The 24,995-nt window shown below is 36.0% G+C and overlaps 1 protein-coding gene across 6 annotated transcripts in view; it reads right to left on the bottom strand.

The window, feature by feature from the left end:
• Mbnl3 (muscleblind like splicing regulator 3) overlaps positions 1-24,995 on the bottom strand; it is a 100,570-nt gene that overhangs the window by 8,300 nt on the left and 67,275 nt on the right. For 5 of the 6 annotated variants that reach the window (XM_035450163.1, XM_027432094.2, XM_035450165.1 and 2 more), the window contains 5 exons: positions 10,901-11,092; positions 9,607-9,843; positions 5,488-5,638; positions 1,987-2,081; positions 1,006-1,079 (listed from right to left, as the gene is read on the bottom strand). In XM_035450163.1, coding sequence (XP_035306054.1) covers positions 1,023-1,079; positions 1,987-2,081; positions 5,488-5,638; positions 9,607-9,843; positions 10,901-11,092 — 732 coding nt within the window. In that variant the 3' untranslated portion in view covers positions 1,006-1,022. The remainder of the gene's footprint in view (positions 1-1,005; positions 1,080-1,986; positions 2,082-5,487; positions 5,639-9,606; positions 9,844-10,900; positions 11,093-24,995) is intronic. The other variant, XM_035450161.1, reaches the window with a different exon arrangement.

Here is a 24,995-nt window from a genome sequence, read left to right as displayed (position 1 = left end):
ATAATAGCTATGGGCTTTGTCTGAAATAGTATTAAGGACCTGTTAGTGGGAGATAGGGAAGTAGGCCACCAGCGGGCATTTCAGCTACCTCCTTCAACCAAATAACACACTGAAGGTGGGAGACCTTCAGACTTTCTACACTAACAATGTAATTCAGAAAAGATTCATTTGTTAGCTCTCTAAAGTTTAGGTCCCCACGATTCTTAAGTATCTTCAATAGACATATTCCGTGTGAATGACTGCTTGACCTAAGTGTGTGCTACTAATGACCTCTGGACCAGGCAAAGCAGAGGTCAAATGTTGAGGGTGAAAAAAGAATGAAAATAATTATTGAATTTTGTATGTCATTCAAATTTTAAAACAGCTAGTGCAGTTCTATTTGACCTAATTGGAAGCAACATACTGCAACATACAGAAAGAGCACAGCTTTCTATACTGACTCAGAAAGAAACATAACACTGTCTTTGAGATGATCACGTCAGCCAAATTCTGACAAATTTACTTTGCTTTACTTCAACTAACAATAAAGCTTAAAAATCTTCAATAATTAAGTCCAGTGTAGCGGGATACACCTTTGATCCCAGTACTTGGAACACAGAGGCAGGCAGATCTCTGAGTTTGAGGCCAGCTTGGTATACAGAGTGAGTTCCAGGATGGCCAGTGTTACAGAGAATCTTTTCTTGAAAACAAAACGAACAAAAAAGCTTAAAGAATTAAAACTTAAATGTGATTTGTGCTTTTGGATAATTTTTTGGCCCTTTGAAAATAGAAAAACATTACTGAGTCTATGAGCTCATTAGAAAAATACAGCAACAGCTGTCATCTCCACAACAACAAAAAAAATCTCTCTCACATTTCAGTTTCAAAACTTTTGAATTTACAGTCAAATTCAAGTTATAAGCAATGTTTTTAAGTGAAAATGTTTACCCAAACTTAATAAACACAACTGTGTAAATAAAAGATACAGCCTACAAATACCATCTATTAATGCTTAAAGAAACTTACTGTTCTACTGGTAACTTCTACATCTGTGAAACAAACATGCTCCTATTCAGCTCATCTACTGATAATTGGGGCATCTATAGTAGTAAAAAAGATTTTAGATTAAAATGATTTCTTAGACGAATCCCGTTTTTGTTCACTGCTTGAGTTCGTTATGTCAAAATGATAATAAATTTCACAGAAAACTAAGTATATTTACTATTTCCACTGTATCAATACACAGGTTAGAGGGTGTGGTTTATCCATTGAATGAATGTTGTGTGCTTCTTGGCTATCATGCTTGAAATTTAAGCAGCAGCCTGGGGGCAAGTGAGCACTTTGATAAGGCAAAACAGGTATCATGGCATTCAGTAGCTACTCTTTTAATTGCCTCCCCACTTCAAGATTTTCTAAAAATTGGCCATTTGGCTGTGAGTCTGCCTGAAAAACGTAAACCAAATGAAAATGGAAACAACACAAACACATCCAATGTCTACATGACGGAATTTCTGATGTCATCACTGGGTGATAATAAAGATGTGCATCCCTTGGAAAGAAATGTGATAGCATGCTTTCTTTCCAGTGGAACTGCAAGTAAAGGTTATGTGTTTACTAAATCAAAGTTCAAACACAATAACCAAAACAAGGGGGGCAGTAAAACCACTTTCTTCTTCACCAGGGTGAAAAAGCATTTAAGGCATATTCAATACAGCATATACATTTGAGGATTGGTGTGGTAGCAATAATTTGATATAGAAAGACCCGAGTAGCATCTGCTTACCAATTAACAATGAGTAAAATGTTGCCGATTAACCCCGAGATAAACAGAAAATCACATGCACTACCCTAATTATACATACAAATAAATGTTCCAAATCTAATGACTGGTTAAGAAACACATAAGCATATGGACTAAGGATTTGCACCAATCCAAAAGGTATATACTGTGCCTTTTCAACACCTTGTGGTTATCTAGGTCTGAACAGATGAAATAAATGGCCAAACCTGATTGCCTGTAGTTGTTGGAACGAAGGGAACGCTGGTGGCAGGTGTTGCTGCTGCAGACACAGTGGAAGGTGTAGCACCGTGCATCATGGGCACTTTCAGTAGGAAATCATGGAAGCAACACATGGAAGGGTGAAGCATTTACACAACCATGACAGATACGATGGAATGGGGTGTAGTAGATATCCCAGCAACAAGCCATGTAACATCATCATGATGGATATACACCAGGGGTACAGCATGCAATCAAAGTCAGTGCAAAGCAGCACAGCATGGAATGGAGGAAAATTTAAAAAGAGAAAAGGGGAAAGCCAATTATAGTTACTATTAAGGAAAACAGCCATTCTTAACATTTTGAGCAAAATGACACTATAATGGATTCAAAAGGCTGAATTTTCAAGAAGGGTCTTAATGAATGTATATGAAAAAATCTGCTGTTACCAGGACTACCTATTGAAGCTAGTTAAGCAGACAAGTCACCAGATTGGACAGTCAAATTAATTAGGGAATTGTCAAGTGGCGTTTGGTTTCACTGACAAGTCTGTTACTAGATTCTTTTGGTACAAACAGCAGTTTCAAGAGTACTTACCTGATCTGCATACAAAAAGAATGGTGGTTCTGTTGCTAAGCATGTGGTACAAGAGCAGGAATGAAGAATAGAGTGCTCTATGCATTCAGTTTGGTAAGTTCCTTGGAAATTTGAGCTATTCTCAAACACATGAGTGTTCCATAGTGAATCTTGTCTTTACAGCAAATACTAGAGCTACAATGGCTAGCAGATGCGAAATATCTTTCAGGATGTTTTCCTTTGCTTTGCTATTTTGTGTTTCATTCTCAAAGCTTTCGGATGCTTTTCTAATTTCCAGTTATTTTGGAAAGCCTACCAGGGAATTAGTATGTGGATGGCGATGTGTGAATGGGAAGCATACATATAATAATAATCTATCATGTCTACCTTGGTGAAATTCAGATTTTCTGAAAGTCTACTGACAAAGTGAATGGCCAGGAGGAAAATGCAATCAATGCCAAAGCAAGTAAGACTGTCCCCCAAATAGTGATTCACAGAAACTCCATAGTTGTTCCTTTTATCCATCTCTGGTTACTTATTCCCTACAGCCATCTTTCATTGTCTCACGTGCTAATTCTAAAAATACTCATGTTTTTCTCACTGGAAGTACAGCAACTGTGCAGGAAACAGCAGTGCCCAAGCATGCAATTGCATTAATAAGCAGAGCTCTGAAAGGGAAAGGTCAAGGAAGCTGCCCCAAGAAACAGAGAAACATTTCTCACAGTTGCAGGTTCTTCCACTTACATTCACAGAATGTTCCTGTTAGTATCAGTGCAATGTTAATTCCTATGGTGACAGCTAATCTTTCAACAACAGGTCTTGTTGCATTTGTGTTGCTTCTATGTGGTTATCATTTTGACCTTTATTTTCTTTTTAATCTCAATCACTTTGTAATTACTTTAGTCTACTAGTGAGGTGGATGTCAAGCTGCTGCAAATTTTCTAAGATGAGAGGACCTGGGTTGATAGGAGAAGCTCATATGTGTTTCTTATTCCCTACTTTACACAAAACTAGTTTCTCATGCTCTGTTTCTGGTTCCCATGAAGACTATAGGAACTGTGACCTCCAAGTGGCTTTCTTATCCTCTTTTCTATTAGTGAAATACAAAATGGCTTACGGATGGGTACCATATCATGGTGGTGGCTAACTAAAGAATTGTATCTAATTGCTTACTTCACTTGATCTTAGCCAAAAGGCTAAGAGGGTAGTTTAAAACCCACATCATCACCCCAAGTCACTTTTGAAATGATTCTGTTGTGCCTAATTTCTGGGCAGATGATGGTCCATCCTTGAACATTAAAGACTCCATCGAAAGGGGTTGCAGAGATGGCTTAGCTAAGGCTAAGCTCAAATAAAAAAAATAAGAATCTATCACAGAACATGGCAGAATGTTCTACCTTTGCTTAAGGTTATCCTTTCTTAACACCTGTGTAATGAATGCATTATACTATGAGGATAACTTTGGGAGGGGATTGTTTCATTGCTGTTTATTAAATATACATTTGAAATGTGTATTAAAATAATAGATACAAGTCCAAGAAAATCATCCACTTTCACTATGGAAAGAAACATTTAAAAAATATTTTAGTTGCTATATTTAGGATGGAAATAGCAGGGTTAAAATTTGGCTACAGTGGCAACTTACTAGAACTTGAGAAATAGGTCTACTTTGATTCCAAAAAATACCACATTAACCTTACGTACTCAGAAGATGTCCACTTACATCATTTGGTCACTCATATTTTCATAGTCACACTAGAAAAATGTTTTTAGGTTAGAGAAAGTGGAGAATGTTTGTAGAAAACCTACCAAAAGTTGAAGCGGGTGCCATGCACAGTATTGGCCCTGTACACCATGCAGAAAAGCGTGGGAAGTAAAGAAAAGAGAGATTTCATTATTAAGGCCTTACGGACAGAAGTGAATTTTAACTAGAAAGATAATTTTTGCTACATCAATTAATCAGCACATGCAAACCAGTAATCACCATGCTTATAATTACAGGTTAGATTTAAGACCACAGACCCAGGGAAAAAAGTAATTCATAGATTAAAAAAGAAATTCTTTTTTAAAGGAATCATCTTACTTAAATTATTTATTCATTCTAAGAAAATACATTCTAAATAATTTATTCATAAGAGGAGATTTTTTGTTTACTACAAATATTCTTTTAAAGGTATGCTCCAGGATCCAAGCCAGTACTTATAGAATTAATTTATTAAGTGATCAGTGTATTATTTTCCCTATGTCTGAGTATACAATACTATGTGTCTGGGCATATTTATGTAATTTTTAAGTTTTGCAAAAATGATTTTTAAAGCAAATGGAACCACCCTCACTAAAGGCTTCACAATTTTAAAGAAAAATTTTGCAACTTTTTGACATTATTGGAGATTAAGTCCAGGGCTCTGCAAATGCTAGAGAAGTTCTCTATTAGACATACATCCCCAAATCTTTGCTTTCTCTTAATAATAATTTCTAAGCGTTAGAGGCTAAAACTACCTGTTTTACATATATTGTAATATTGTGAATTTACTATAAATATAAGGATTTTAAAAATATTCATCTTGTTATATCATCATTATATGGACTCCGGCACTTTACAATATTGAATACAAAATTCTTTTGACAGGTGATTGCTATCTGTGAAATAATGATTACAAATCAAGTAATGAGTTGAGATAAAACCAAGTGAATCAACCTTTAGAAGCAAAAAGCAAACAAAAATCAAAACTCGGTTCCTAGTTTAATTTCAATCCATTCATTTCCAAAATCATATGTTATTTTAGATAACAGCAAATAAAACACAATTGCTTTATTTTACTTTGTAGTCAAAATGCTTGGTGAACATTCTCCAACAAAAGCCCTTTAGAAGCTGCTGTGCAGTATACATATTCAGACTGCTAAAGTCAAGACTCCTAGAGCTGTGTTCTCACCTGTAGGGATAAATGCTGGCTGCGGAATCTGCATGTTAGCCAGAGCTTGTTGGCAGTGGAAAACATTGGGATTAAAGACTGGGGTGGCACCATTGTTCTTATCAAGTGCTGACCTCTTTGGTATCAGCTGAAGTGCACCAGGCTGCAGAGCCTATGGAGAAGGGATGAAACAGTCACTAGTATCAAAGAAGTAAAAATGTTCTCTAAGCAAACAAGTGCCAGTTATCTAAGATACAGCCTGGGGAGTCACCACAAGGGTATCCACAGAGCAAGACTTTCCATAAGTAGTGGATACTCAGCAGGGCAAACAACAAAGATTAGCTGTTTCAGTGCAAAAAAGTTAGTATGAAACAGAGATATAAAGGGAAAGGGCCTTTTAATGTCACTAATCTCTAACACTTGGGAAAGGATGTGACAGAAAACTCCAATGGCAAGTTGACATACACAATTAACGTCTGAGATGTGTTAAGTTAAACAATTGTCAAGTAAACAATAAAAATGAGAACAGAAATGACATGTAGAAGACGACAAAGATTTCTGCCTCTTAAAGTCCCAACATGGATGTAGGGGATAAATGTCATGTGAGTAATGTAACAGACATTGGCATTATGATATTGTAGTCCTACAAAACAAAAATCTAATTTAGACAAAGACCTCAGGTTCAACTCTCACAAGTGTTTATCAGAAATTCGCCTGTAAGGAAAATGCAGGTGAATTACCCCCCTCATCACCAATCTCACTCTTGTATTAGTTAGTTAAGTGAGATGTGTTTGCAGTTTTCTTTTACAGAGGCTCTTTGCACACTTCAGTACACAACTTTGATTCATTAAATAGCTCTAAGTTTTAATCCTAAAACCTACCAGAACTTTTAAGCCCTTCTTCTACAGCTAAAGTTATTTCAGAATCTCACTGTGCTTTTACTATCCAAGGGAACTCCTAGATCAGAGTCGTTGAAAAAGTTTAACATGACTTTGCATTTTTCCTTCAGCAAATTAAGTGCTGGTTCAACAAGTGCCAGGTGTGCTCCAAATTCCTAAGGAGACAGGAACACTTCTGCTGAGGAACTAGCCTTCCAAGCACCAAAAAAGTCACACCTTGACCTCCTGATGCCCATGGATACTAAAAGCCTAAAATGATCCATGCTTTCTTTTCAGAACCATTCCTTTGATGCACACATTATTTCGATTGTTCAAATAAGTCAGATAAAAATAAACCAAGTAGCTTTAGAGATGTATAATTTCCACCTTTCTCTGAGAAGAACAGATTGCAAAGTTCATGACAGATCCTCCTTTGAAAAATGTTATTTATCATTTGAAATGCCTTTTGAAAAGAAATCATTGAGGTGAAAGGGATTCATTGAAGATTTGAACAGGACAGGAGACCCCTTATTTGGCTATCTAAAATATTTCCCTTTGGTATAAGTTGAAACTGTCCCTTTCTCTGGAAAATTGTGAACATCAGAACCAAAGCTGTGCTACTCAGCAAACTCAAAATTGAGGCAAGGCCTAAAGGAACATTGAGCTGGCAGATCCTAGTAAGGTAGTACCGTCTGTTTACTACTGGGTTGAGTCTTCATGCATTGGTGTCTAATTCTGATTCAGTAGTGCTTATACTATTAAGAAATATTTCTCTTATCGATACAGCAGGCCTTCATAGGCTCCTCACAAACTTACTACGTTGCCAAAGAGGTGTGAGCCTATGGAAGAAATAAATAAACCCTCTAAATCTTTTTCTTTCATTTTGTGGGGGAAGGTTTGAATGTTTCACCCTTTAACTCAGGCAGTCCTTAAAATCATGACAATCCTTCCAAATGTTAGTATTACAGGCATGAGCCACCATGCTGAGCTTTTAAAAAATACATGTAATTCTTCTTCAGTAAACTCAACCTGAGCTGTACACATGAACAAGGTAAATATCATCCACATGCCAATATAAAAAAGATTAAAAATACAAAAGGATCAAACCTCTCCCTGGAAACCTCTTTTATTTATTCTTGTATCACACTATTTCCTTTGGGTCACTCTGACCCATAGGGTCACTGCTAAAGTGAGACCCTGTTGTAATCAGTTAGAAAAGGATTTTTTTTTTTTGTCGAGACAGGGTTTCTCTGTGTAGCTTTGGAGCCTATCCTGGCACTCTCTCTGGAGACCAGGCTGGCCTTGAACTCACAGAGATAGAAAAGGATTTTATGTTGACATTCACATGTTTCATTGAAAGAATGCTATATAATATTTAGCTGTCTAAATAGAAATAATTTGAGAGTAATTCACTATATAAATACCCTACCAAACAAACTCAAATTACCAGTGGACAGATACATATGAAATTCATCCCCAAGTTTGGGTACAGGAGCACAATTGCACATAAGCAAGACATTGCTTATTTTTATATATATCCTGTGTATGTATGTGCACATGTGTGTGAACTTTTACAACCAACCTAGGTAATTAAGAAGTTGAAAGCTTAGCTAGGTGTAATATAGAGCACCTATAAGACTAGATACTTGGCTATCTAAGGTAGGAAGTTAGCCTGAGATCAGGAGTTAGAGGTCACCACTGGCCCAAATCTCTTAAAAATAAAAGCAAGGCTTAGCTCCAGCACTGAATATCCTAGATACCTTGCTATTTTCATAACTTAAAAGCATTCAGAAGCATTTAAAACCAAAAATATTTGAGAATATAATTAATATTCATTAACAGATTTGTTGCCCAGATCAAAGGAGAAAGTGAGTTTGTTCTACTTTTGTACCCAGGCCCTTCATGAGTCACAGGAGTCAGTTTTGAAAGAAAAGGTGTAGTAAGAAAGTAGAGCCAGTACAATAATGGTGCTACACCCTTGAAATCACAAATTATGAGAAAAACTTACAGAAATATGGGACATTTGGTATTAGGGAGTGGACATGAGATCCTCTTAGGACAGTAGCTGACTCTATAACATGAAATTCCAGTTACAGAAAAATAAATTTTATCTAGGTATGAGAACAACCTTCTAAAGCTGGATGGCTGAAAAGGAATATATTACTCATGGAAAGTTGAAACAGGAAGAGAGTGAATTCCAGGCTAGCCTGAAATACAGAATCTGAAGTCAGTCTGGATTTCATAGTATAACTTTGTCACAGGAGACAAAAGAAAGAAAGGAAAAAGGGAAAGGGGGAAGAAAGGAAGAACAGAGAGAAACAGAGACAGAGTAAGATGATGGGAAGTGGGATGGGAGAGAAGAAAAGGCAAGGGGAGGGGATGATCTCCTATTAAAACACAATGTCTCTATTATGCCAATTTGAATAATGCATGCACATATAATTTGGTTCATACTGATTATGGGATTTGGGGTTAAACAGGTAACATGAAGTTTATTTCAGTTTTGTTCTCCACTAGGAATAGGAGTGAAGATCTTCAGTAGCAAACATCAAACAAGCAAAGAGGATGGCAAGTAATGCATCAAAATATTTCAGTTATGAAGCACTTGAGTAATTCTAACTTTGACATCTCACACAATAGTGCCAACAATTACTTTTTTCTACTTGCTACTTGTTAGCGTTATCAATCAGAACTAACTTTTCCCCATCACTGAGTCCTAGGTCAACTCAAAGGAGAGGCCTTTTCCCTCACTCATGTCAAAATCTCCTGGAAGATATGTCAGGCTTATGCCTTGATCTTCCCTCTGTCTGCACCACACAACCAGAGGAGAAAGGTAACTTTGACCTTAGGGAAATTAGAAGCTACTCAATACCCCATCACTGAAGCATGGTGTTTTCAAAGGGCATTAAGGAAGTGTCCATGAAAGTGACTCAGAACAGAGGCAACTCTGCCAGTTTTGAATATTCAATCTAGTCAGACTATAAGAGGCACTCAACATAATTCACTGTTTAAATCATATAACTTACCTTTCTCTAAAATTAGGAAAAAAAGAATAGTGGGTTAAAATCATCAATAAAGCTTTTAAATAATTATCTTTAGAAAATCTTAGCAAATAAAGTAGAATAAATTGGTTGTCTCTTTTCAAGCATTAAACTTTGACTATTCATATTAAGATGCACTCATGAGTAGCCAGTCTTTTATGTATTCAAAATGTTAGACAAAGCAGGCTTACAGTAAGCCCACAGTCCCAACCTGCTCTTACCATTGCAGCAGCAGCGGAATGGTTCATCTGGTGATGAGCTGCCTTCAGTTTGGCTTGCAGGTGTGGAGGAGGATGAAAGTACTTGCATTTCTCCCGGGAGCATCGGCCTTTAATGTAATCCATGCAGATTGTCACACTATTATCAGACACTTCAATCATAGAAACATCCGTAGGGTGAGCATAGCGACAATCATTCTCCCCACGGGTACAATTTCCACGCTGAAATTCACGGCAAACCTTGAAAAGGGAACAAAAACAAAACCACACATTTCCAGTGATGACTTGAAGGTAACTGGCTTTTGTTTACCTTCCAACAAGATATGAGAGTCACATATACATTTTGTCATTTATGTAGGAAATAGCTTTAAAAGATGAAGGGTAATAGAAAGCAATATTAACCCTAAGATAAAAAACACAATTTCTATTTCAAGGGGGGGGTCACATTTTCCACAAAGATAAGAGTGTCTATTTGCCTTACACCTACATAGTAGGACTTTAAAGTATTACTAGAAATGTGTTTGAATCTTGAAATTAACATATACTCTCAAGTGTAATTGATTCTTTAAGGTCTGGGGTGTTTCTTTATCATACAGCAATGCACTGCATGATTTTTATAGCCAGTTTGTAAAGCACATTGAGTCCCATGTATTTTTAGATTCCATTATAATACATGAGCAGGCTTTCAATTGGTTGCCAATGAAGCTGACTTTCTAAGAAATCAACCAGTTATTTATTCTAGTAAACAAAGAATAACAATTAAAGGAAACTAAAGGGTGCCAATAAATCAAAGGATGTTTGAAATTTATTTTAAATTCTTTAAGTTTCATGTGATATTATGAAGTAGATCATTTTTAACATGGAGAAAATGTTTAGATGTGATAAAATTCATTTATAACCTTCATATAGCTTTATACTCTATAATTGTAGAATGTTAGGTTCATTGTTTTCAGTTTACCATTCTAGAAAGTAGATACTCATGAGCAAATCTGGTTATCCCATTCTATACAGCTCCAGCATGGGTATAAAGAAAATTTTCATTCAGACTTCCTACACAGTGGTTCATGTTTGGGTATACTTGAAACATTGTTTGACCTACTGCCCAACAAATTCATTCACTTAAGAACAAGGTGTAACTAAAGTTTAAAAAAATGGTTAGCATTCTTTCTCAGACTCTTTTATGCTAAAAGGTACTTGGATACAGTTATTTAAAACATTCAACAAATTAGGCTCTGAAAAGGTCCATTATGAATAAAGTTAATATTCACTCTACAGGCATTTATATATTCACAAATACCTCCAGTCTATCAGAACGAGCTGGTTTTGGGGCAGGAACTCCTGGCAATGCAACAGGTGGGTTTCCAGAAAACATAACTGGAGCATTCGGTAGAAGTTCAGCAGGAACCAGGCCCATCCCAGGATGGGGCATGTAGGGATTGAAAGCCATGCCAGGATTAGCTGCAAGTGATGGATTCATAGGAAAAGATGCCTGTGTTCAAAAGAGAGAGAAAGAGGTATTGGAGGTAATATATCTTTCTTACTACTTATTACACTAGGCATTCGCAAAGGGATTATAGCATTCCCTAAGCTACTATTTCTGTTTTTCTTTTATTTTTGAGATTATATAATCATATTGCTTTATTGCATTTATTATATAATTATGTGTTTTTATTTTATATATTTTAAAATTTATAAATGTATAATAATTTTATATATTTATATCATTATACCACTTCACCCTTCTCTTTCCTCCTTCCAAATCCTCCCATATGCCCTCTTATTACTCTCTTCAAAATTTATGGCCTTTTTTCCATTAATTTTTGTTAAATGAAATATATATGCACATATATACATATGAATATATTCTAAATAGAATTACCACCGTGTTTTGATTTTTTTTTGTCTTTTCCTAATTCCCATATAGGAGTTGTTTTTAAAACAACAACTATCTATCAGCATGAACTTTACTGGTAAGCTGATTTTTGAAAAAAGCCATAAATTCACCAATGGATGATAGCACATACACACAAGATTTCTTTTAGTTCCTCACATAGCCATGCCTTTGAATGTGGACTTTGTATACTCCTGAAAGCCTCTCTCCTTCCCTCTTCTTCCTCTTCCTAGCTATGATGCTTGGCTTTAAGGCTGCCTGTCCTGCCACATGTCCAATCACCCAGTAGTGCCCTTCTCTCTTTTCTGGTCCCACTGATATTTATAGAAGACTTGAAAAAGAAAAAGGTAATTTAGAAAAAGTGAATGCTTTAACAATTTACCATCTATATAAAACGAGGATAGCATTGTCATTTTATTTTACTATTTTACTACAGGTCCTGTTTTATAAACTAATCTGACTTGCCCAACCTTGTCTTTATCTAGGGGCCAGATGACACGAATAGTTCAAAAGGAGGCCCTAGAAATGCTACAAGGATCCCTATTAAGGAAGAAAAGATAACAGGATTATATGGTCTGTAATTTAGAGTATAGTAAAGAAAAGCCTTAGAAATGCAAAGGGCTTTTACCAGTTTGTTTCTCTTTAAAATTCATGGATTCAAAGAGATTGGTATGAGTATCGCCTTTAGTATCAGGAATGGCACATTTTATCATTTTACAGTGCTCTTTTCCAGTTTGTGCCACATGTATGCATGTTTTCAATGTGTTTATCATTTCGTTGATAGTTCTCTTATCCTCCCTAGAGTACTGAAAACTTACTCACTCAATGACTTGTAAATACAAATTGAAGATATATTTTAAAAATAAAATTTAAGTTTAATGAATGAATGATATATATTTCTAATAGCAATTTAGTAAGGTAGTAGCTGGTGGTATGTCACTGTAGTTTACTAAGTGCATGTGTTCTTTCTTGCATTCAATTTCTTTCTTTCACTGCAGAAATCAAGCTGCACCCATGCCTGCTGAACTGCATTCAAAGGGCTCTCTCTAAATACAGGGAGAATAGGGACCTGTGGAGTCTGGTGGGGCCATACATATAATCCCTACCTCATCCTCCAGGCTTACTTCAAATTTCCACTAGCACAGCTGCCTGAAGAAACCCTGAAGGCCAACTTGGCTGAGACAGAAGTGCTCCCACTTTAGCATTCTACCTTAAGTAACGTATCAAACAAGCTGATAGGAAGAACAGAAAGAATTCAGCTCAAAGGAACTAGGCTCATTAGGGTAAGGGAGGAAGGCATTTAAAGATGAATGGACCACACTAGATGCCAAGAAAGATGATCGAGTAGTCTGGGGAGGGACTCTCAGGTTTGAGGACAGAGAGTCTTGGGCTCACCAAGCCCAGCTAAGTCCTGTGGTGGAACAGTTCTCAGGAACCTGTCAAAGTTCTCATCATCTTCGGGAATTAGACATGACAAGTCAGATCTTACTAATTCAATGATTCACAGTCTTGTCAAAATCAGCAAGAATCTTTGAAAGTAAAAACCCCACATTTGAACTACACAGAAGCCTTGTTTGTTTTCTATTTGTTTTCTCTCAGACTTTTATAGAACTTTCTCATTGAAGTCACTCTCTCAATTCTAGTTACTTGTTAATTTTGCTTTTTTTTAACTGAAAAATTTACAACTATGATGTATTAAACAGAAACAAAGATTAAGGGGTGGATGAACATGCAGACTTAAAAAAATAAGGAAACTAACAAATTAGTAATAACTCATTTAATTAATGTTTAATTAAAAGCCAAGCCTAATGTTTACCTAAGCAAGGCTTTCTCTTTATGGCTGTAACCTCGCTAATCTTTTTTTTTTTTTTTTTTTTTGGCCAGGGAAAATTTTTCATTTAACTTCTTTCTTTTAAAAAATCATTTTAATCTACTTAGGGTCTGTTATTTCTTCTAACAGTATGAAAAAAATCTATAAATAATCTGTGTATATGAAAAGGTAAAATGATTCCTGGAGATGTTAAGTTCTTTTTAAAGATTTAGCCACAAACTAAATCTTTTATGACCATTTCCTCTTTAAGTATAAATTTCATTCTATAGCACTTTATTGAGAAGTAAGTTATTTCAATTGCAGCCCTGGGACTCCTGAGATGCTTATTTCTTTTCAAATAAGCATTTCTATTTCCTCACTACCACCTCTGCCCCAGGCTAACTACTCCATTTTAGGAATCTGAACATTCAATGGCTTAGCTTTGACTAACAGCCATGGGTTAAGTCACGCAGGCCATAAACTTGTGCATTCAGTTGCAACAAGGTAAGCAACTTAATCCTGCTTCTATGTATATCACAGCTCTTTATGTCAATTAAACTAACATGAACCCATCTGTGAGTTATTGCTTACTTTAAAGAAAAAGGATAGGAGTTTGTATGTGTGTGTGCTGGGGCTAGAACCCATAACCTTATACATACTAAGCACACTACCACTCAACCACATCCCCCAGTATAAGGAAAAGGTTCTTGGAATCTGATTTCTCTGTGTAGTGTAGACATTTCAATTGCTTCTGATATTTAAAGCTAACCTAAAATCATTCACTAAATATGTGAAAATATGAGAAGATTTTATTTTCTTTCACAATCAGAGATGTAGATTTTTTATCTTTCAGAGTCTTGCAAAGCATGAAGTGTAGGTAGCAGACTTTAAGAAACAAGATGACTAGACAATTATTTGTCCTCAGCGTCTAGCAGTGTTTTCTCTTATCATACAATTTTCTAAGACTTCTGGGGCACTTGTGCAGAGCCTAGAAACAAGCATGCACTAAAGTAATGCTGCCTAACAGTCATGGAAAAGTCTTCAGAAAAATGGCTCCTAACCCTTTTCATCTGAGACTTTGTTGGAGTCAGCTAAAAGCCGCAGGAACTGTATACAGGAAACCCTCACAAATATACAAAATGCCACCTGGGATCTTAGGAAGTTGAAAGGCCCAGGGACATCCACAGATTTCTGGCTCCTCACAAGCTTGTCCAACCCATGGCCCACAGACCACATGAAATTGGAGAGAGCCTCAACACAAAATCAAAAACTTACATAGACACTATGCCATTCTTTTCTGAGATTTTTTTCAAGATGGTTTCTCTGTATAGCTTTGTAGACCAGGCTGGCCTTGAACTCAGGGATCCGCCTGCCTCTGTCTCTGCCTCATAAGTGCTGAGAGTAAAGGCGTGTGTCATCGCTGCCCAGCTCTTTTGTGATTTTGGATTGGATTGCACAGTTCTCAAACATGAGCTTTGTGGGTGACAATGTCTTGTCATAATGGCAAAAGTTTGGACAAGTCCACGTGAATAAGGATCCACAAATCAAGATTCCTCAGGCAAATATGACCTGCCCCTACTTTTGTATGAACAGCAACCTGCTTTTTATATTTTTAATGTTTAAAAATATTAAAATAATAATATTTAGTAACAGGGAAATTACTATGTTTTTATTTTAGTGTATTCACTGATGTTACTGTGCTGCTTTGTAGGTGTATATTATAAAAATTATGGACTTTTGTTTTGGTTTTTCGAGAAAGGGTTTCTGTGTAGCTTTGTAGTCTGTCCTGGCACTCGCTCTGTAGAGCAGGTTGGTCTCAAATTCACAGAGAGCTTCCTGCCTCTGCCTCAGGCATGTGCCACTACCACCCGGAAGTTGTGGCCATTTAATTCATCTCAAACACAATAATTCTTACTTACACACACACACACACACACACACACACACACACACACACTTACATATACATGCTTATAAGTGCTACTCATCGATTAACTATGAGGAGACAATAGCTGGAATCCTACCAAGTACCCAGCAAATATTGTTATTAAAGGACTCTGAAGCACCTTTGAATAGTAATGCAATTCAATAAAAATTCTGGCTCCTTAACTCGTTACCTGTTGATGGTCTTAGCTATTGTGAAAAGTGGGGCAAAAAACAGATGTCTATTTCATATAATGATTTGAGTAACTAAAGTCTAAAACAAATTTATGACAGTCCTAAGGTTCCTAACATATGGAACAGATAAGCAAGAAGTGAAAATGCAAATTACACTGATTATCATTTCACATTCTATGCATATATAAAATTATTGTTGTGTATCTCATAAATATGTGGATAAATGTTTCCATTTAAAAATTAGGAAAAAGGCAAAGATGCCTCAAGTATATGTGTCTAGTTTGTAAATACTTTGGGGACACTAACATATTACTTATAATGAATTATTCATGAAGTTAGTATAAAGAAATGAAAATTAAATGTTATGCCAAATCCATTGCTTTGTCTAACAAAGTAGAGCTACTTGCTCTCAGTAATATCCAACATCAGTTACAATTATTGATGAATACAAAAGATTTTAAGTGATTTAAATGATATCACAGAACTTCTATTTAGAGGTAGAAGACTAAGCATTTTCTTTTACTTAAGGGTAAGCACTTGTTACCAATTTCTTGACTCAGTTTTAATACCAGAAAAATAGTGCCCTTAAATTTTATTAGCATTCATAATACCTTCCCTTTACTGTTCATTTGAAGGCATTTATGTTGTATAAAAGAAGTAAGCCCTTTGCATCATCATTGAACTTATTTCTATCACAAAAATTCTGAAGAACAATGAATGCATGGTTGTAGTTTCTATCAGACTCTACTAACTGCTCACAAAGACAATAACTGTTTCATTAATTTTTACTTGATCACCTACTGAATATGTTCTCTAGGGACAGAAACCGTCAAAAGGAAGGCTGCAGAAGATCTATATAATTTCCAGACTAGCTAAACTGTACCTCAATAATTATGAGTTTACCTTATAAATAAATGAAAACTGATAGTAGTGTTTATATACTAATCATAATTGTTAATAATAAGCCACTCTGGTCCTTGAGAGAGTTAAGGGAAAAAGTTCAAGGGTCAAAATTAAATAAGTAACAGTCCTCAACTACACCTGACATTTTTAAGCTTAATGATTAAGATGTCATTGGGTAAAAAGGAACATTAAAGTAGTCAGGTAGGCAAATGACTGGTAGACTATTGTGAGTATAAGGGATAAAGAGGTGCACAAAGGACAGCATACACCACAGAACAGATTTACCCTTATTTGGTAGAATGAGAAGCTGCAAGAGAGGGCTAGGAATTACAATAGGGCATCCAAACTCAGATAAGCAAAGGAAAGGAGCAAATGTTTGCTTCTGTAGGCAGACATCCTAAGGCAATTTTGACTATTCTGAGGAACGAGCAAGAATTGATCTAAAAAATCATATGTTGGTTATTAGCATATGATAATAATGACACTCAATTAAATTTAGTATTCTAATAGAAATGTGAAAACTATTTTAAAGATATATGCTAACCCCCAAGGACACCAAACTATGTGAGTAGTGCCTGAATGAAATATTTTAAAAATCAAATTATTACTTGGTTTTAACAAAGTATGAAACAAAACACAGTTTTTGCTGGGGGATGGGAAGAGCTGAGATGAGCAAAGAACCCACAAGTATTTACAAAGGTTTCAACGCAAGGCCAAGATATGAATGAGTACTAAGAGTTCCTATTATTAAGTTTTGGACAAAGGTAATCCACCAAGAAAACAACAGAAGCAAAGCCAAAATCTTGCATTGTTATTAGAAAGAAAATGTTATAGTAGAAAATGAATAGCCTGGAAGAACCAGAAACATTCATTCAATATCTCACTAAAAAGATACAGATAAACATTCATCTTTTGATCTACCCATCATCCATCTAATGCCTGGTACAAAGTATATGGACCAATAAATATTTACTAAAGTGAATGAAAAAAGATTCCTAAACCACTGGCTGGTTTAGCTTTACCAAATTTAAAAATCCCAATTAAAAAATCAAGTGCAAAAGAAACAAAAGTAGTGGTACAGAGACTGAATGAATCTGCTAGTTTTTCAATTAAGGAAGATTTTAGGTAAATGGGTACTCCCATTTTTGAGAAAGATGTGACATGTTAGATCAATCAGTTTGAAAAGGACAAGGTGTTTTATTTTATTAGTTCAAATTAGGAACAAGATTGCTTCACATGTCAATCCCTTCTCCCTCTCCCTCCCCTCCCCCCAACATCCCACCTGCCCTAGCCTTCCCCCCTCCACTCCCCAGGCAGGGTAAGGCCCTCAAAAGGGGCTCCCCAAAGTCTACCACATCATCCTGGGCCAGGCCTAGGCCCTTCCCCATGGGACAAGGTGTTTTATACGCACATGCATCCAAGTATGTTTCACATGTATGTATAAACTTTTATTGGTTACTAGTTAGCAGTACCAATACTAGTTACCCAGATAGTACCAGAGGCTGAGCAATGAAGAGTTTCAAAAATGGTTTTGCGATGTAACAGATAAAGCCATGTAACTGCCTGTTTTTAAATTATTCAAAATTAGACATATTTATTGGGCATAATGTGCTAAGTGAACAACACACTCTCCCTCTTTATATAACATATATGCATCTATATTAAACTTAGTATTCAGTAGAATGAAAACTATTTTAAAGATACAGTTTGTGGCATGAATTATTCAACTATGTTATATTATGTATAGTATGCATATAATACATACAAGTATCATTCCTTCCATCTAATTGTAAATTTCTAACCACTGACCCACCTCTCTACTTCCTCATATATTCTCCCCACTACCCTTCCTAGTAACAACTATTCTATTCTCTACTTCTATGAGAACAGTCATGGACTCCATACATTAATGAGGTCATATGGTAAAATATGCAACCTCTTATTACAAGTGTGTTTCTAGATTAGTGTATTACTAATGTAACTACTATCGAATAGATATTTAAAAAAGAGTACATGAAAAACCTAAGTTAATATTGAGCACTCCTTAAAGGGAAGATTTACAATCATCAAGGCAACCATAGTTTTTCACACATGATCTCCTGGCAGCCTTTTCAGTGGCAATCTTCTAAACTACATTCACCCATACAAGAGAATGATTTTGATAAAAAAAACATTATTTATAGATGAGACTGTCAAGTTGCTTTGTTTAATTTCTATCAAGGAAAAAGATTTTACAGCACCCACCTACCTTTCATTTTTATTTATTCTTCTCTTGTATAATACATCCTAACTGTAGTTTCCTCACCCTCTGCTCCTCCCAGTCCCACCTCCCTCAGATACAATTCCCCTCATTCTACTTATGATCAAGAGCAAATAATTTTATGGTGGCAGGCTCATAGCTTAGACTATGAACAGGAGTAGTGAAGCTAGGATGCCCACATGATCTCATTAATATCAAGCTTTAAGAAAGTTAGCTAACCAGCCCCAGAGGAGGAGGAGGCAGAACAGGCCATGACCAGATTATCTTTCATTTATCACATGAGAATACTGAGGGAGCAGAAAGGAAGGGTGTTGAGATTTGTTACTATCAAAGGAACTAGATACTGCAAACAATGCAATGTAGAAGCACCTCTGGGGACAAAAGGGTAGCGTTTCCCTTTAACCTTTTAAAGGGACAGAACGAGCTCACACTGCCTATTTACTAATAGCCGAGGTACAGAAGTAAAGCTACTATCAATAAGGTACAAATTTTACATTAATATAAAGGAACTTTAAGATATGTAACATACACTGTGATGAAGAAGGACCTAAACAAATATTTTGGACAGTAATTGTTAGCCAGAGTGGATCTAAGATTTTTAGAGCCTGTAGTTTAGACCATTTAGTGACAGAGGTGGGCTCTCAAGACAAAGAACACATAAATTATTTTGTAGATTGCCCAAACACCCTTTTTTCTATATTTTTGTGTTTTTTTTGAGACAGGGTTTCTCTGTGTAACAGCTCTGGCTGTCCTGGAACTCACTCTGTAGACCAGGCTGGCCTCGAACTCAGAGAACCAGTGGCCTCTGCCTCCCAAGTGCTGGAATTTAAGGTGTGAGCTACCACTGCCTGTCAAGAAAACACCTTTTAAAGGTACTTTTGGAGTTCCTGTCAGGACATTTGAAGAAAACCATACAAATCAGAAGCATTTATCCTTAATTAGTCTCAAACTTAAGTCTACCTCTTAGAATAAAATTGAAACAATAAATAGCACAATTTTCAGTTTTTTCTCCTAGAAAATGTACTTAAATCTAGATGAAATTCTGGTGTCACATCATAAGTAGCACTCCAGCAATGCTTGTGATGCGATCTGGTCAACTCCAATGTGGCACATCACAAGATAAGGATAATCACAATTATTTTAAGAGCATATTAACCTTAAAATTGCATAATATCTATTGTCTAGTGACTTGAATATGTTACAAACAAGTAATTTCATAAAACATTTAATGTTACCATGTCAAGATGGAAAACTAAGTAGCAAACTGCAGAGCTTTCATCAAAATATATTGTAACTCCTTTTATTTCTGTATGAAATGTTTTATTAAATTTCAATTAGTATGCAAAAATGGGTTTCATTATGACATGTTATATGGAATTATATATAATTTTATACTTTGCTGTTATTTCCCTTATTACTTTCCTTCATCCCTCCTCCCAACTCAAGGTGTGTGTGTGTGTGTGTGTGTGTGTGTGTGTGTGTGTGTGTGTGTGTATTCAAATATGAATTCTGTTGGATGTATGGATTCAGTTTGATGTGACATGACAAAGCCATTTTGAATCAAGACTATCAGTAATAATCTCCTTAGGGTCATTACTAGATTTTTTGTGTGTAGTTTCCTAGCCAAATGTAACTAGATAAAACCATTAGAAAGTTATGTGGTGCTTTACAGGTTGACCTTGACAGTGAATGTGCTAGAATCTTTGGACTGGTTTATAATAAACCAGGTATATCCTTCCTAGAGCAAAATCATTTTTCAGTTAACCAATATATATGCTGTTCTTTCTGACACACATCCCAGGGTTCTAGATGATCTGACTGTCATTCATGACTACACATCTGTCATCAAGTCTCACAATAAACTATGCTGTGTCTGATTCTAGATCGGAGTATCTATGTCTTCGGTATTACACAGGTCTCGAGAAGCACTCATTGGCTCTAGCTTACTATCAGCCTGTTCTGGAACAATGGATGTAGTTCCCTTTTCCATTAAATCCAGAAAATATCTGGCCAATCTTATCACTGGGATTTTATAAAAGGATCATAATAATAACTATTCTTTATAGCATCAACATATTAGTTGATAAACCGAGTTTAGGTAAAGTACAAAGTCAGTTATAACTTTAATACAAAATTTCAAAATGGGGATATCTTGTGAGAGATTCTCTTATGTTCAAATTGTAAATTTTTTAACTACCGATTTTCAAAAATTTCAAAGCAAATAAGTATTTCCCAACTTTATTTCCACTTACTTAAAATTGTTCAAGTCCAAACATTAATTAAAAAGTATCAACAACAAAAACACATAGCTAATTAGTGCACCCCATTTCATCCTTCAGCTTTCAGTCTTTTATTTGTTTGTTTCTAAAGGGCCACAATAATTACTTCAGTCCTTATTACATAAACAAATAATGTTTTAGAGAAACATATTTATTAAATGTAACTATGATTTAAAATGATGTGAATGAGTCCCAACAGACATTGTATGACTCAACCTGAGACACCCATGATGAAGGTATAAACCATGGAGTGGCTTATAGCACTCGTGGTTTCCACTCCTTAACTTAGTCACAATGAAAGCCATAGAAAGTATAAGGCAGAATCAGAGGGCTTGCCACACTGCAATGGGACCTTAAATGTGCTGAGGCAACCACCCTCTATGTAAATCATTAGGTAACTGTACTCCACTAGGTCAAGGTCCACCTGTTCATCAACATCTGCTTTCATGACAATCACTACATTCAAAGAAGTAATTTCCTGATATTGAAAGATCCAGGTATACAAAAATTCTAAAGAAATATATATACTCTTACAGCATCATATTTACTTTATATGTACATGCATCAGCTGTAGTAGTGGAAGTTCTTTCCTATCACTAAAATTCTTCACTGTGAAGCTGAGACTTTTAAAATTTTGCTTTATTTGAGAGTCTTCTAGTGTGTCTATTTCTACTATTCTACAGTGTTATTTTGCCTCCTGATAATGCAAACAGAGACTGAGCATCAAAAACAATGGCTTTTTTAAATGCATTGGAAAATGCTAGAGAGCCACTTTGTTTGCTCTACCTTCTAAACTTTCTTAATAAAGTCAACAAAAAGCTTTCAAAGATAGATCCTTACAATAGCAAATGTCAGTGAAGACCTTGTTAAACACAGTGAAGAAACTTGCCTGCTACAGCAAGCATTCCACCTAAATTGACTAGGTGGGTTTTTATTCATTGTTCAGGTACACTGAAGAGAATCTGTTCTCTCGCTCTCATGCTTTGTAGGTTGACACTCCCTTTATCTAGGGGCTTATAATAAGCAAGCTATATTCAATTTTCCAAAAGCAGATGTGCTCTCCTGGTATCCTAGAAACAAGTCTAAGTATGCTCTGTGGAAAGACCTAAGGTTCAAGTCAGTGATACAAATGGTTATTAATGTGCTATCACACAAACAGAGGTCTGGAAAATTTTAAACAAAATTTGTTCTAAGGACAAGTATCAAATTATTAGTAAGGGGGTGATTAAGAGATAAAGAGAGCAGTACGTAAGAAAAGTAGGTATCACAGAAATTAAACAAAATTATACATTACCTCTATACTATTGAGATTGGGATTCATATTAGATATTTCTTCCAAATGAAACTGGCAAATTTCACTTAAAATTGCACACATTATCTCAATTACAACAGATCTACAAGAGCAACTTCCTAGACTATAGAGGAGGAGCATATCAACCATCTAAGGATTAGGTTTTTATACACATAATAGTTGCAGAAATTAATCTATATTAACTGATTATATCACAACAGCTATCATTAAATAATATGAGGTAGAAAAAATTCTAAGTGTTCCCTGGGGTCTTCTATGTAATACTTATATAATGTAACATGCCATAAAATAAATTGTACTCTGGTGAGTCATGTCAGTTAGCTTCTGAAGCCTGAAATCTGAAATTACTCCCACTGAAGGAAAAAGGATATATAGCCTATTATCACACACATGGAGAATCAAATTAGAAAGCACAACAAAAGAACTTTCAAAATTCAACGACTATCTTTCCTTTAAAAAAAAAAAAAAAGAAAGCCACTCCCGACTTGCCCAGTAGGATCCACTTTAACCATTAATACACGACAGTTGGAACAGAGAGGGTCTCATAGGCAAAGGGGTTAAAACCAGGCTGGAGAAACCCACAGAAACAGCTGACCTGAACAAGGGGGAGCTCATGGACCCCAGACTAATAACTGGGAAACCAGCATAGGACTGATCCAGATCCCCTGAACATGGGTGTCAGTTAGGAGGCCTGAGCAGTCTATGGGGCCTCTGACAGTGGATCAATATCTATCCCTAGTGTATGAATGGACTTGGGGCTCCATTCCCCACAGAGGGATGCTCTCTCAGCCTAGACACACGGGGGAGGGCCTAGGCCCTGCTCCAAATGATAGGACAGACTTTGATGATCCCCCAATGGAAGCAGAAGGAGGATGGGATGGGGAGCCAGTGGGGGGCACGGGTAGACAGGAGAGAGAGGGAACTGGGATTGATATGTAAAATAAGATTGTTTCTAATCTAAATAAAAGAGAAAGAATATATTTGTCTTTTTACCTTTGGTTTTTGAAACAGGGCTTCTCTGTGTAGTCCTGGAACTCACTCTGTAGACCAGGCTGGCCTCAAACTCACAGAGATCTGCCTGCCTCTGCCTCCCAAGTGCTAGAATTAAAGGCTGCACCACCACCACCCGGCTGTCTACTTTCCTTTCTATGTCAGGCTCTCTGATCCCATGAAACAGGGTATTTGACTGGTACTTTGAAGCTATACCTTGACCTTTGAAAAAAATATCTGCTCTGGACACTATAGGATATGTTGCGCTCAAGTGTTAGTAAAATTTTGCTCCATTTCTTGCTCATTTCCATAAGAGGCTGAGAACAGTAGGCAAATTAAATATTTCTTTGTCATAGTCAATCTTTGACCAACACCCCTACCCCAAGCCTCTGTTAATAATCTATTCTCTATTCTTATCAGTTCAATACTTTTATGATTCTAAATATAAGTGAAACCATGCAGTATTTATTAATTCTCTATCTGATCTGTCCCACATGTTATAATATAATATCCTTTAGGTTAATGAGCATTGTCTCATTTTATAAATAAGGCAAATATGTAATATATATATATATATAAATCATCACATTTATACCTTAAGTACATACACTTGGTCAATTATACCACAATGAAGTGGAAAAATAGTAAAAATTCCTTTTGTTTATTCTCATGTACTCACATTTTTGGAGTCACAAACATGTCTAACTTTTTTGTGAACATTATTGCCAGTATCTTCCCATACAATGAGTAGGAAGGAACTGTGATTCCCTCAGCACATAAAAGTCCTGAAGAGTTCAACAAGTACTTTGACCATGTAAAGTATGACTGAAGGTCAAGTGAGGTCTAAAGAGCTCATTGGTTACATGAGGATCAATTGATCAACATAATTATCAGCACTGAGTTAGAAGGCAAACATATTTGGCAAACTGATGGTGCAAAACATGAAATCTATCCTATCTTACTTATCTGTCTGCATATTCTGGAAACCGTATCATAAAGAAAAACATCAAGCACTCAGTAGCCTCCTGTGGTTGGAATCATGTAAACAAATATGCTAGTTAGAAGATCATGTCAACTTGTTGCTCCTTGAAATCTGAGAATCAATTTTGTAATGAGATAAGCTTTACTGAGAGCAGATTGTCTCACTCCCATATTTTCACTGCATCTAAATGCTACAGACAACTTTCAACTTTCAGGCCCAGTCACTGATGAATGGGTAACAAAGGAAGGACAGTCCTTTCAAATTGGTCTTGTTAATGGTTAAAAGGAAGCATGCTAGCTAGAATTTGAATGAGAAACTACTGAGTTAAACAGGAGACATGAAGTACTATAGCAGAGGGGGACAAATTCCATGAAGAGTTGCCAGACTAAAACACAAATTTATAATTTAAGGTGTCAGGACAAGATTAATTCTCAAAAGTATAATATGAATAGATGGTGTTTAATTACATTTTTGAATGTCAAGCTCACAGGAAATAGGAAACAATGGAGAAATGGTCACAAACCACAGGACAGAAGAGGGACAATTCAAATATGTGTACCATGGTACCTACTAGATTGGACACTGACATAGAAAGAGCATATTAATGGAAAACTTAGTGAAATCAGAGTGTATATAATGATATGTGAATACCAGTGTCTTGGGTCTGATACATCTATAATGGTAATATAAGATATTAACTGTGTGTGGGAGGAATACAGCCCAGTAGTATTGTTCCTGTATAGCATGCACAAGGTCTTAGAGTTCATTACCCTCACTGTTGAAAATCAAACTGTAAAGTTAGATGTACAGCTAGCTCAGCTACTGCCTACCATGTACAGCTACTGCC

The sequence above is a fragment of the Cricetulus griseus genome, chromosome X (assembly GCF_003668045.3).
Source record: "Cricetulus griseus strain 17A/GY chromosome X, alternate assembly CriGri-PICRH-1.0, whole genome shotgun sequence".
Lineage (NCBI taxonomy): Eukaryota > Metazoa > Chordata > Mammalia > Rodentia > Cricetidae > Cricetulus > Cricetulus griseus.
This window is presented reverse-complemented; position numbering and strand designations above follow the sequence as displayed.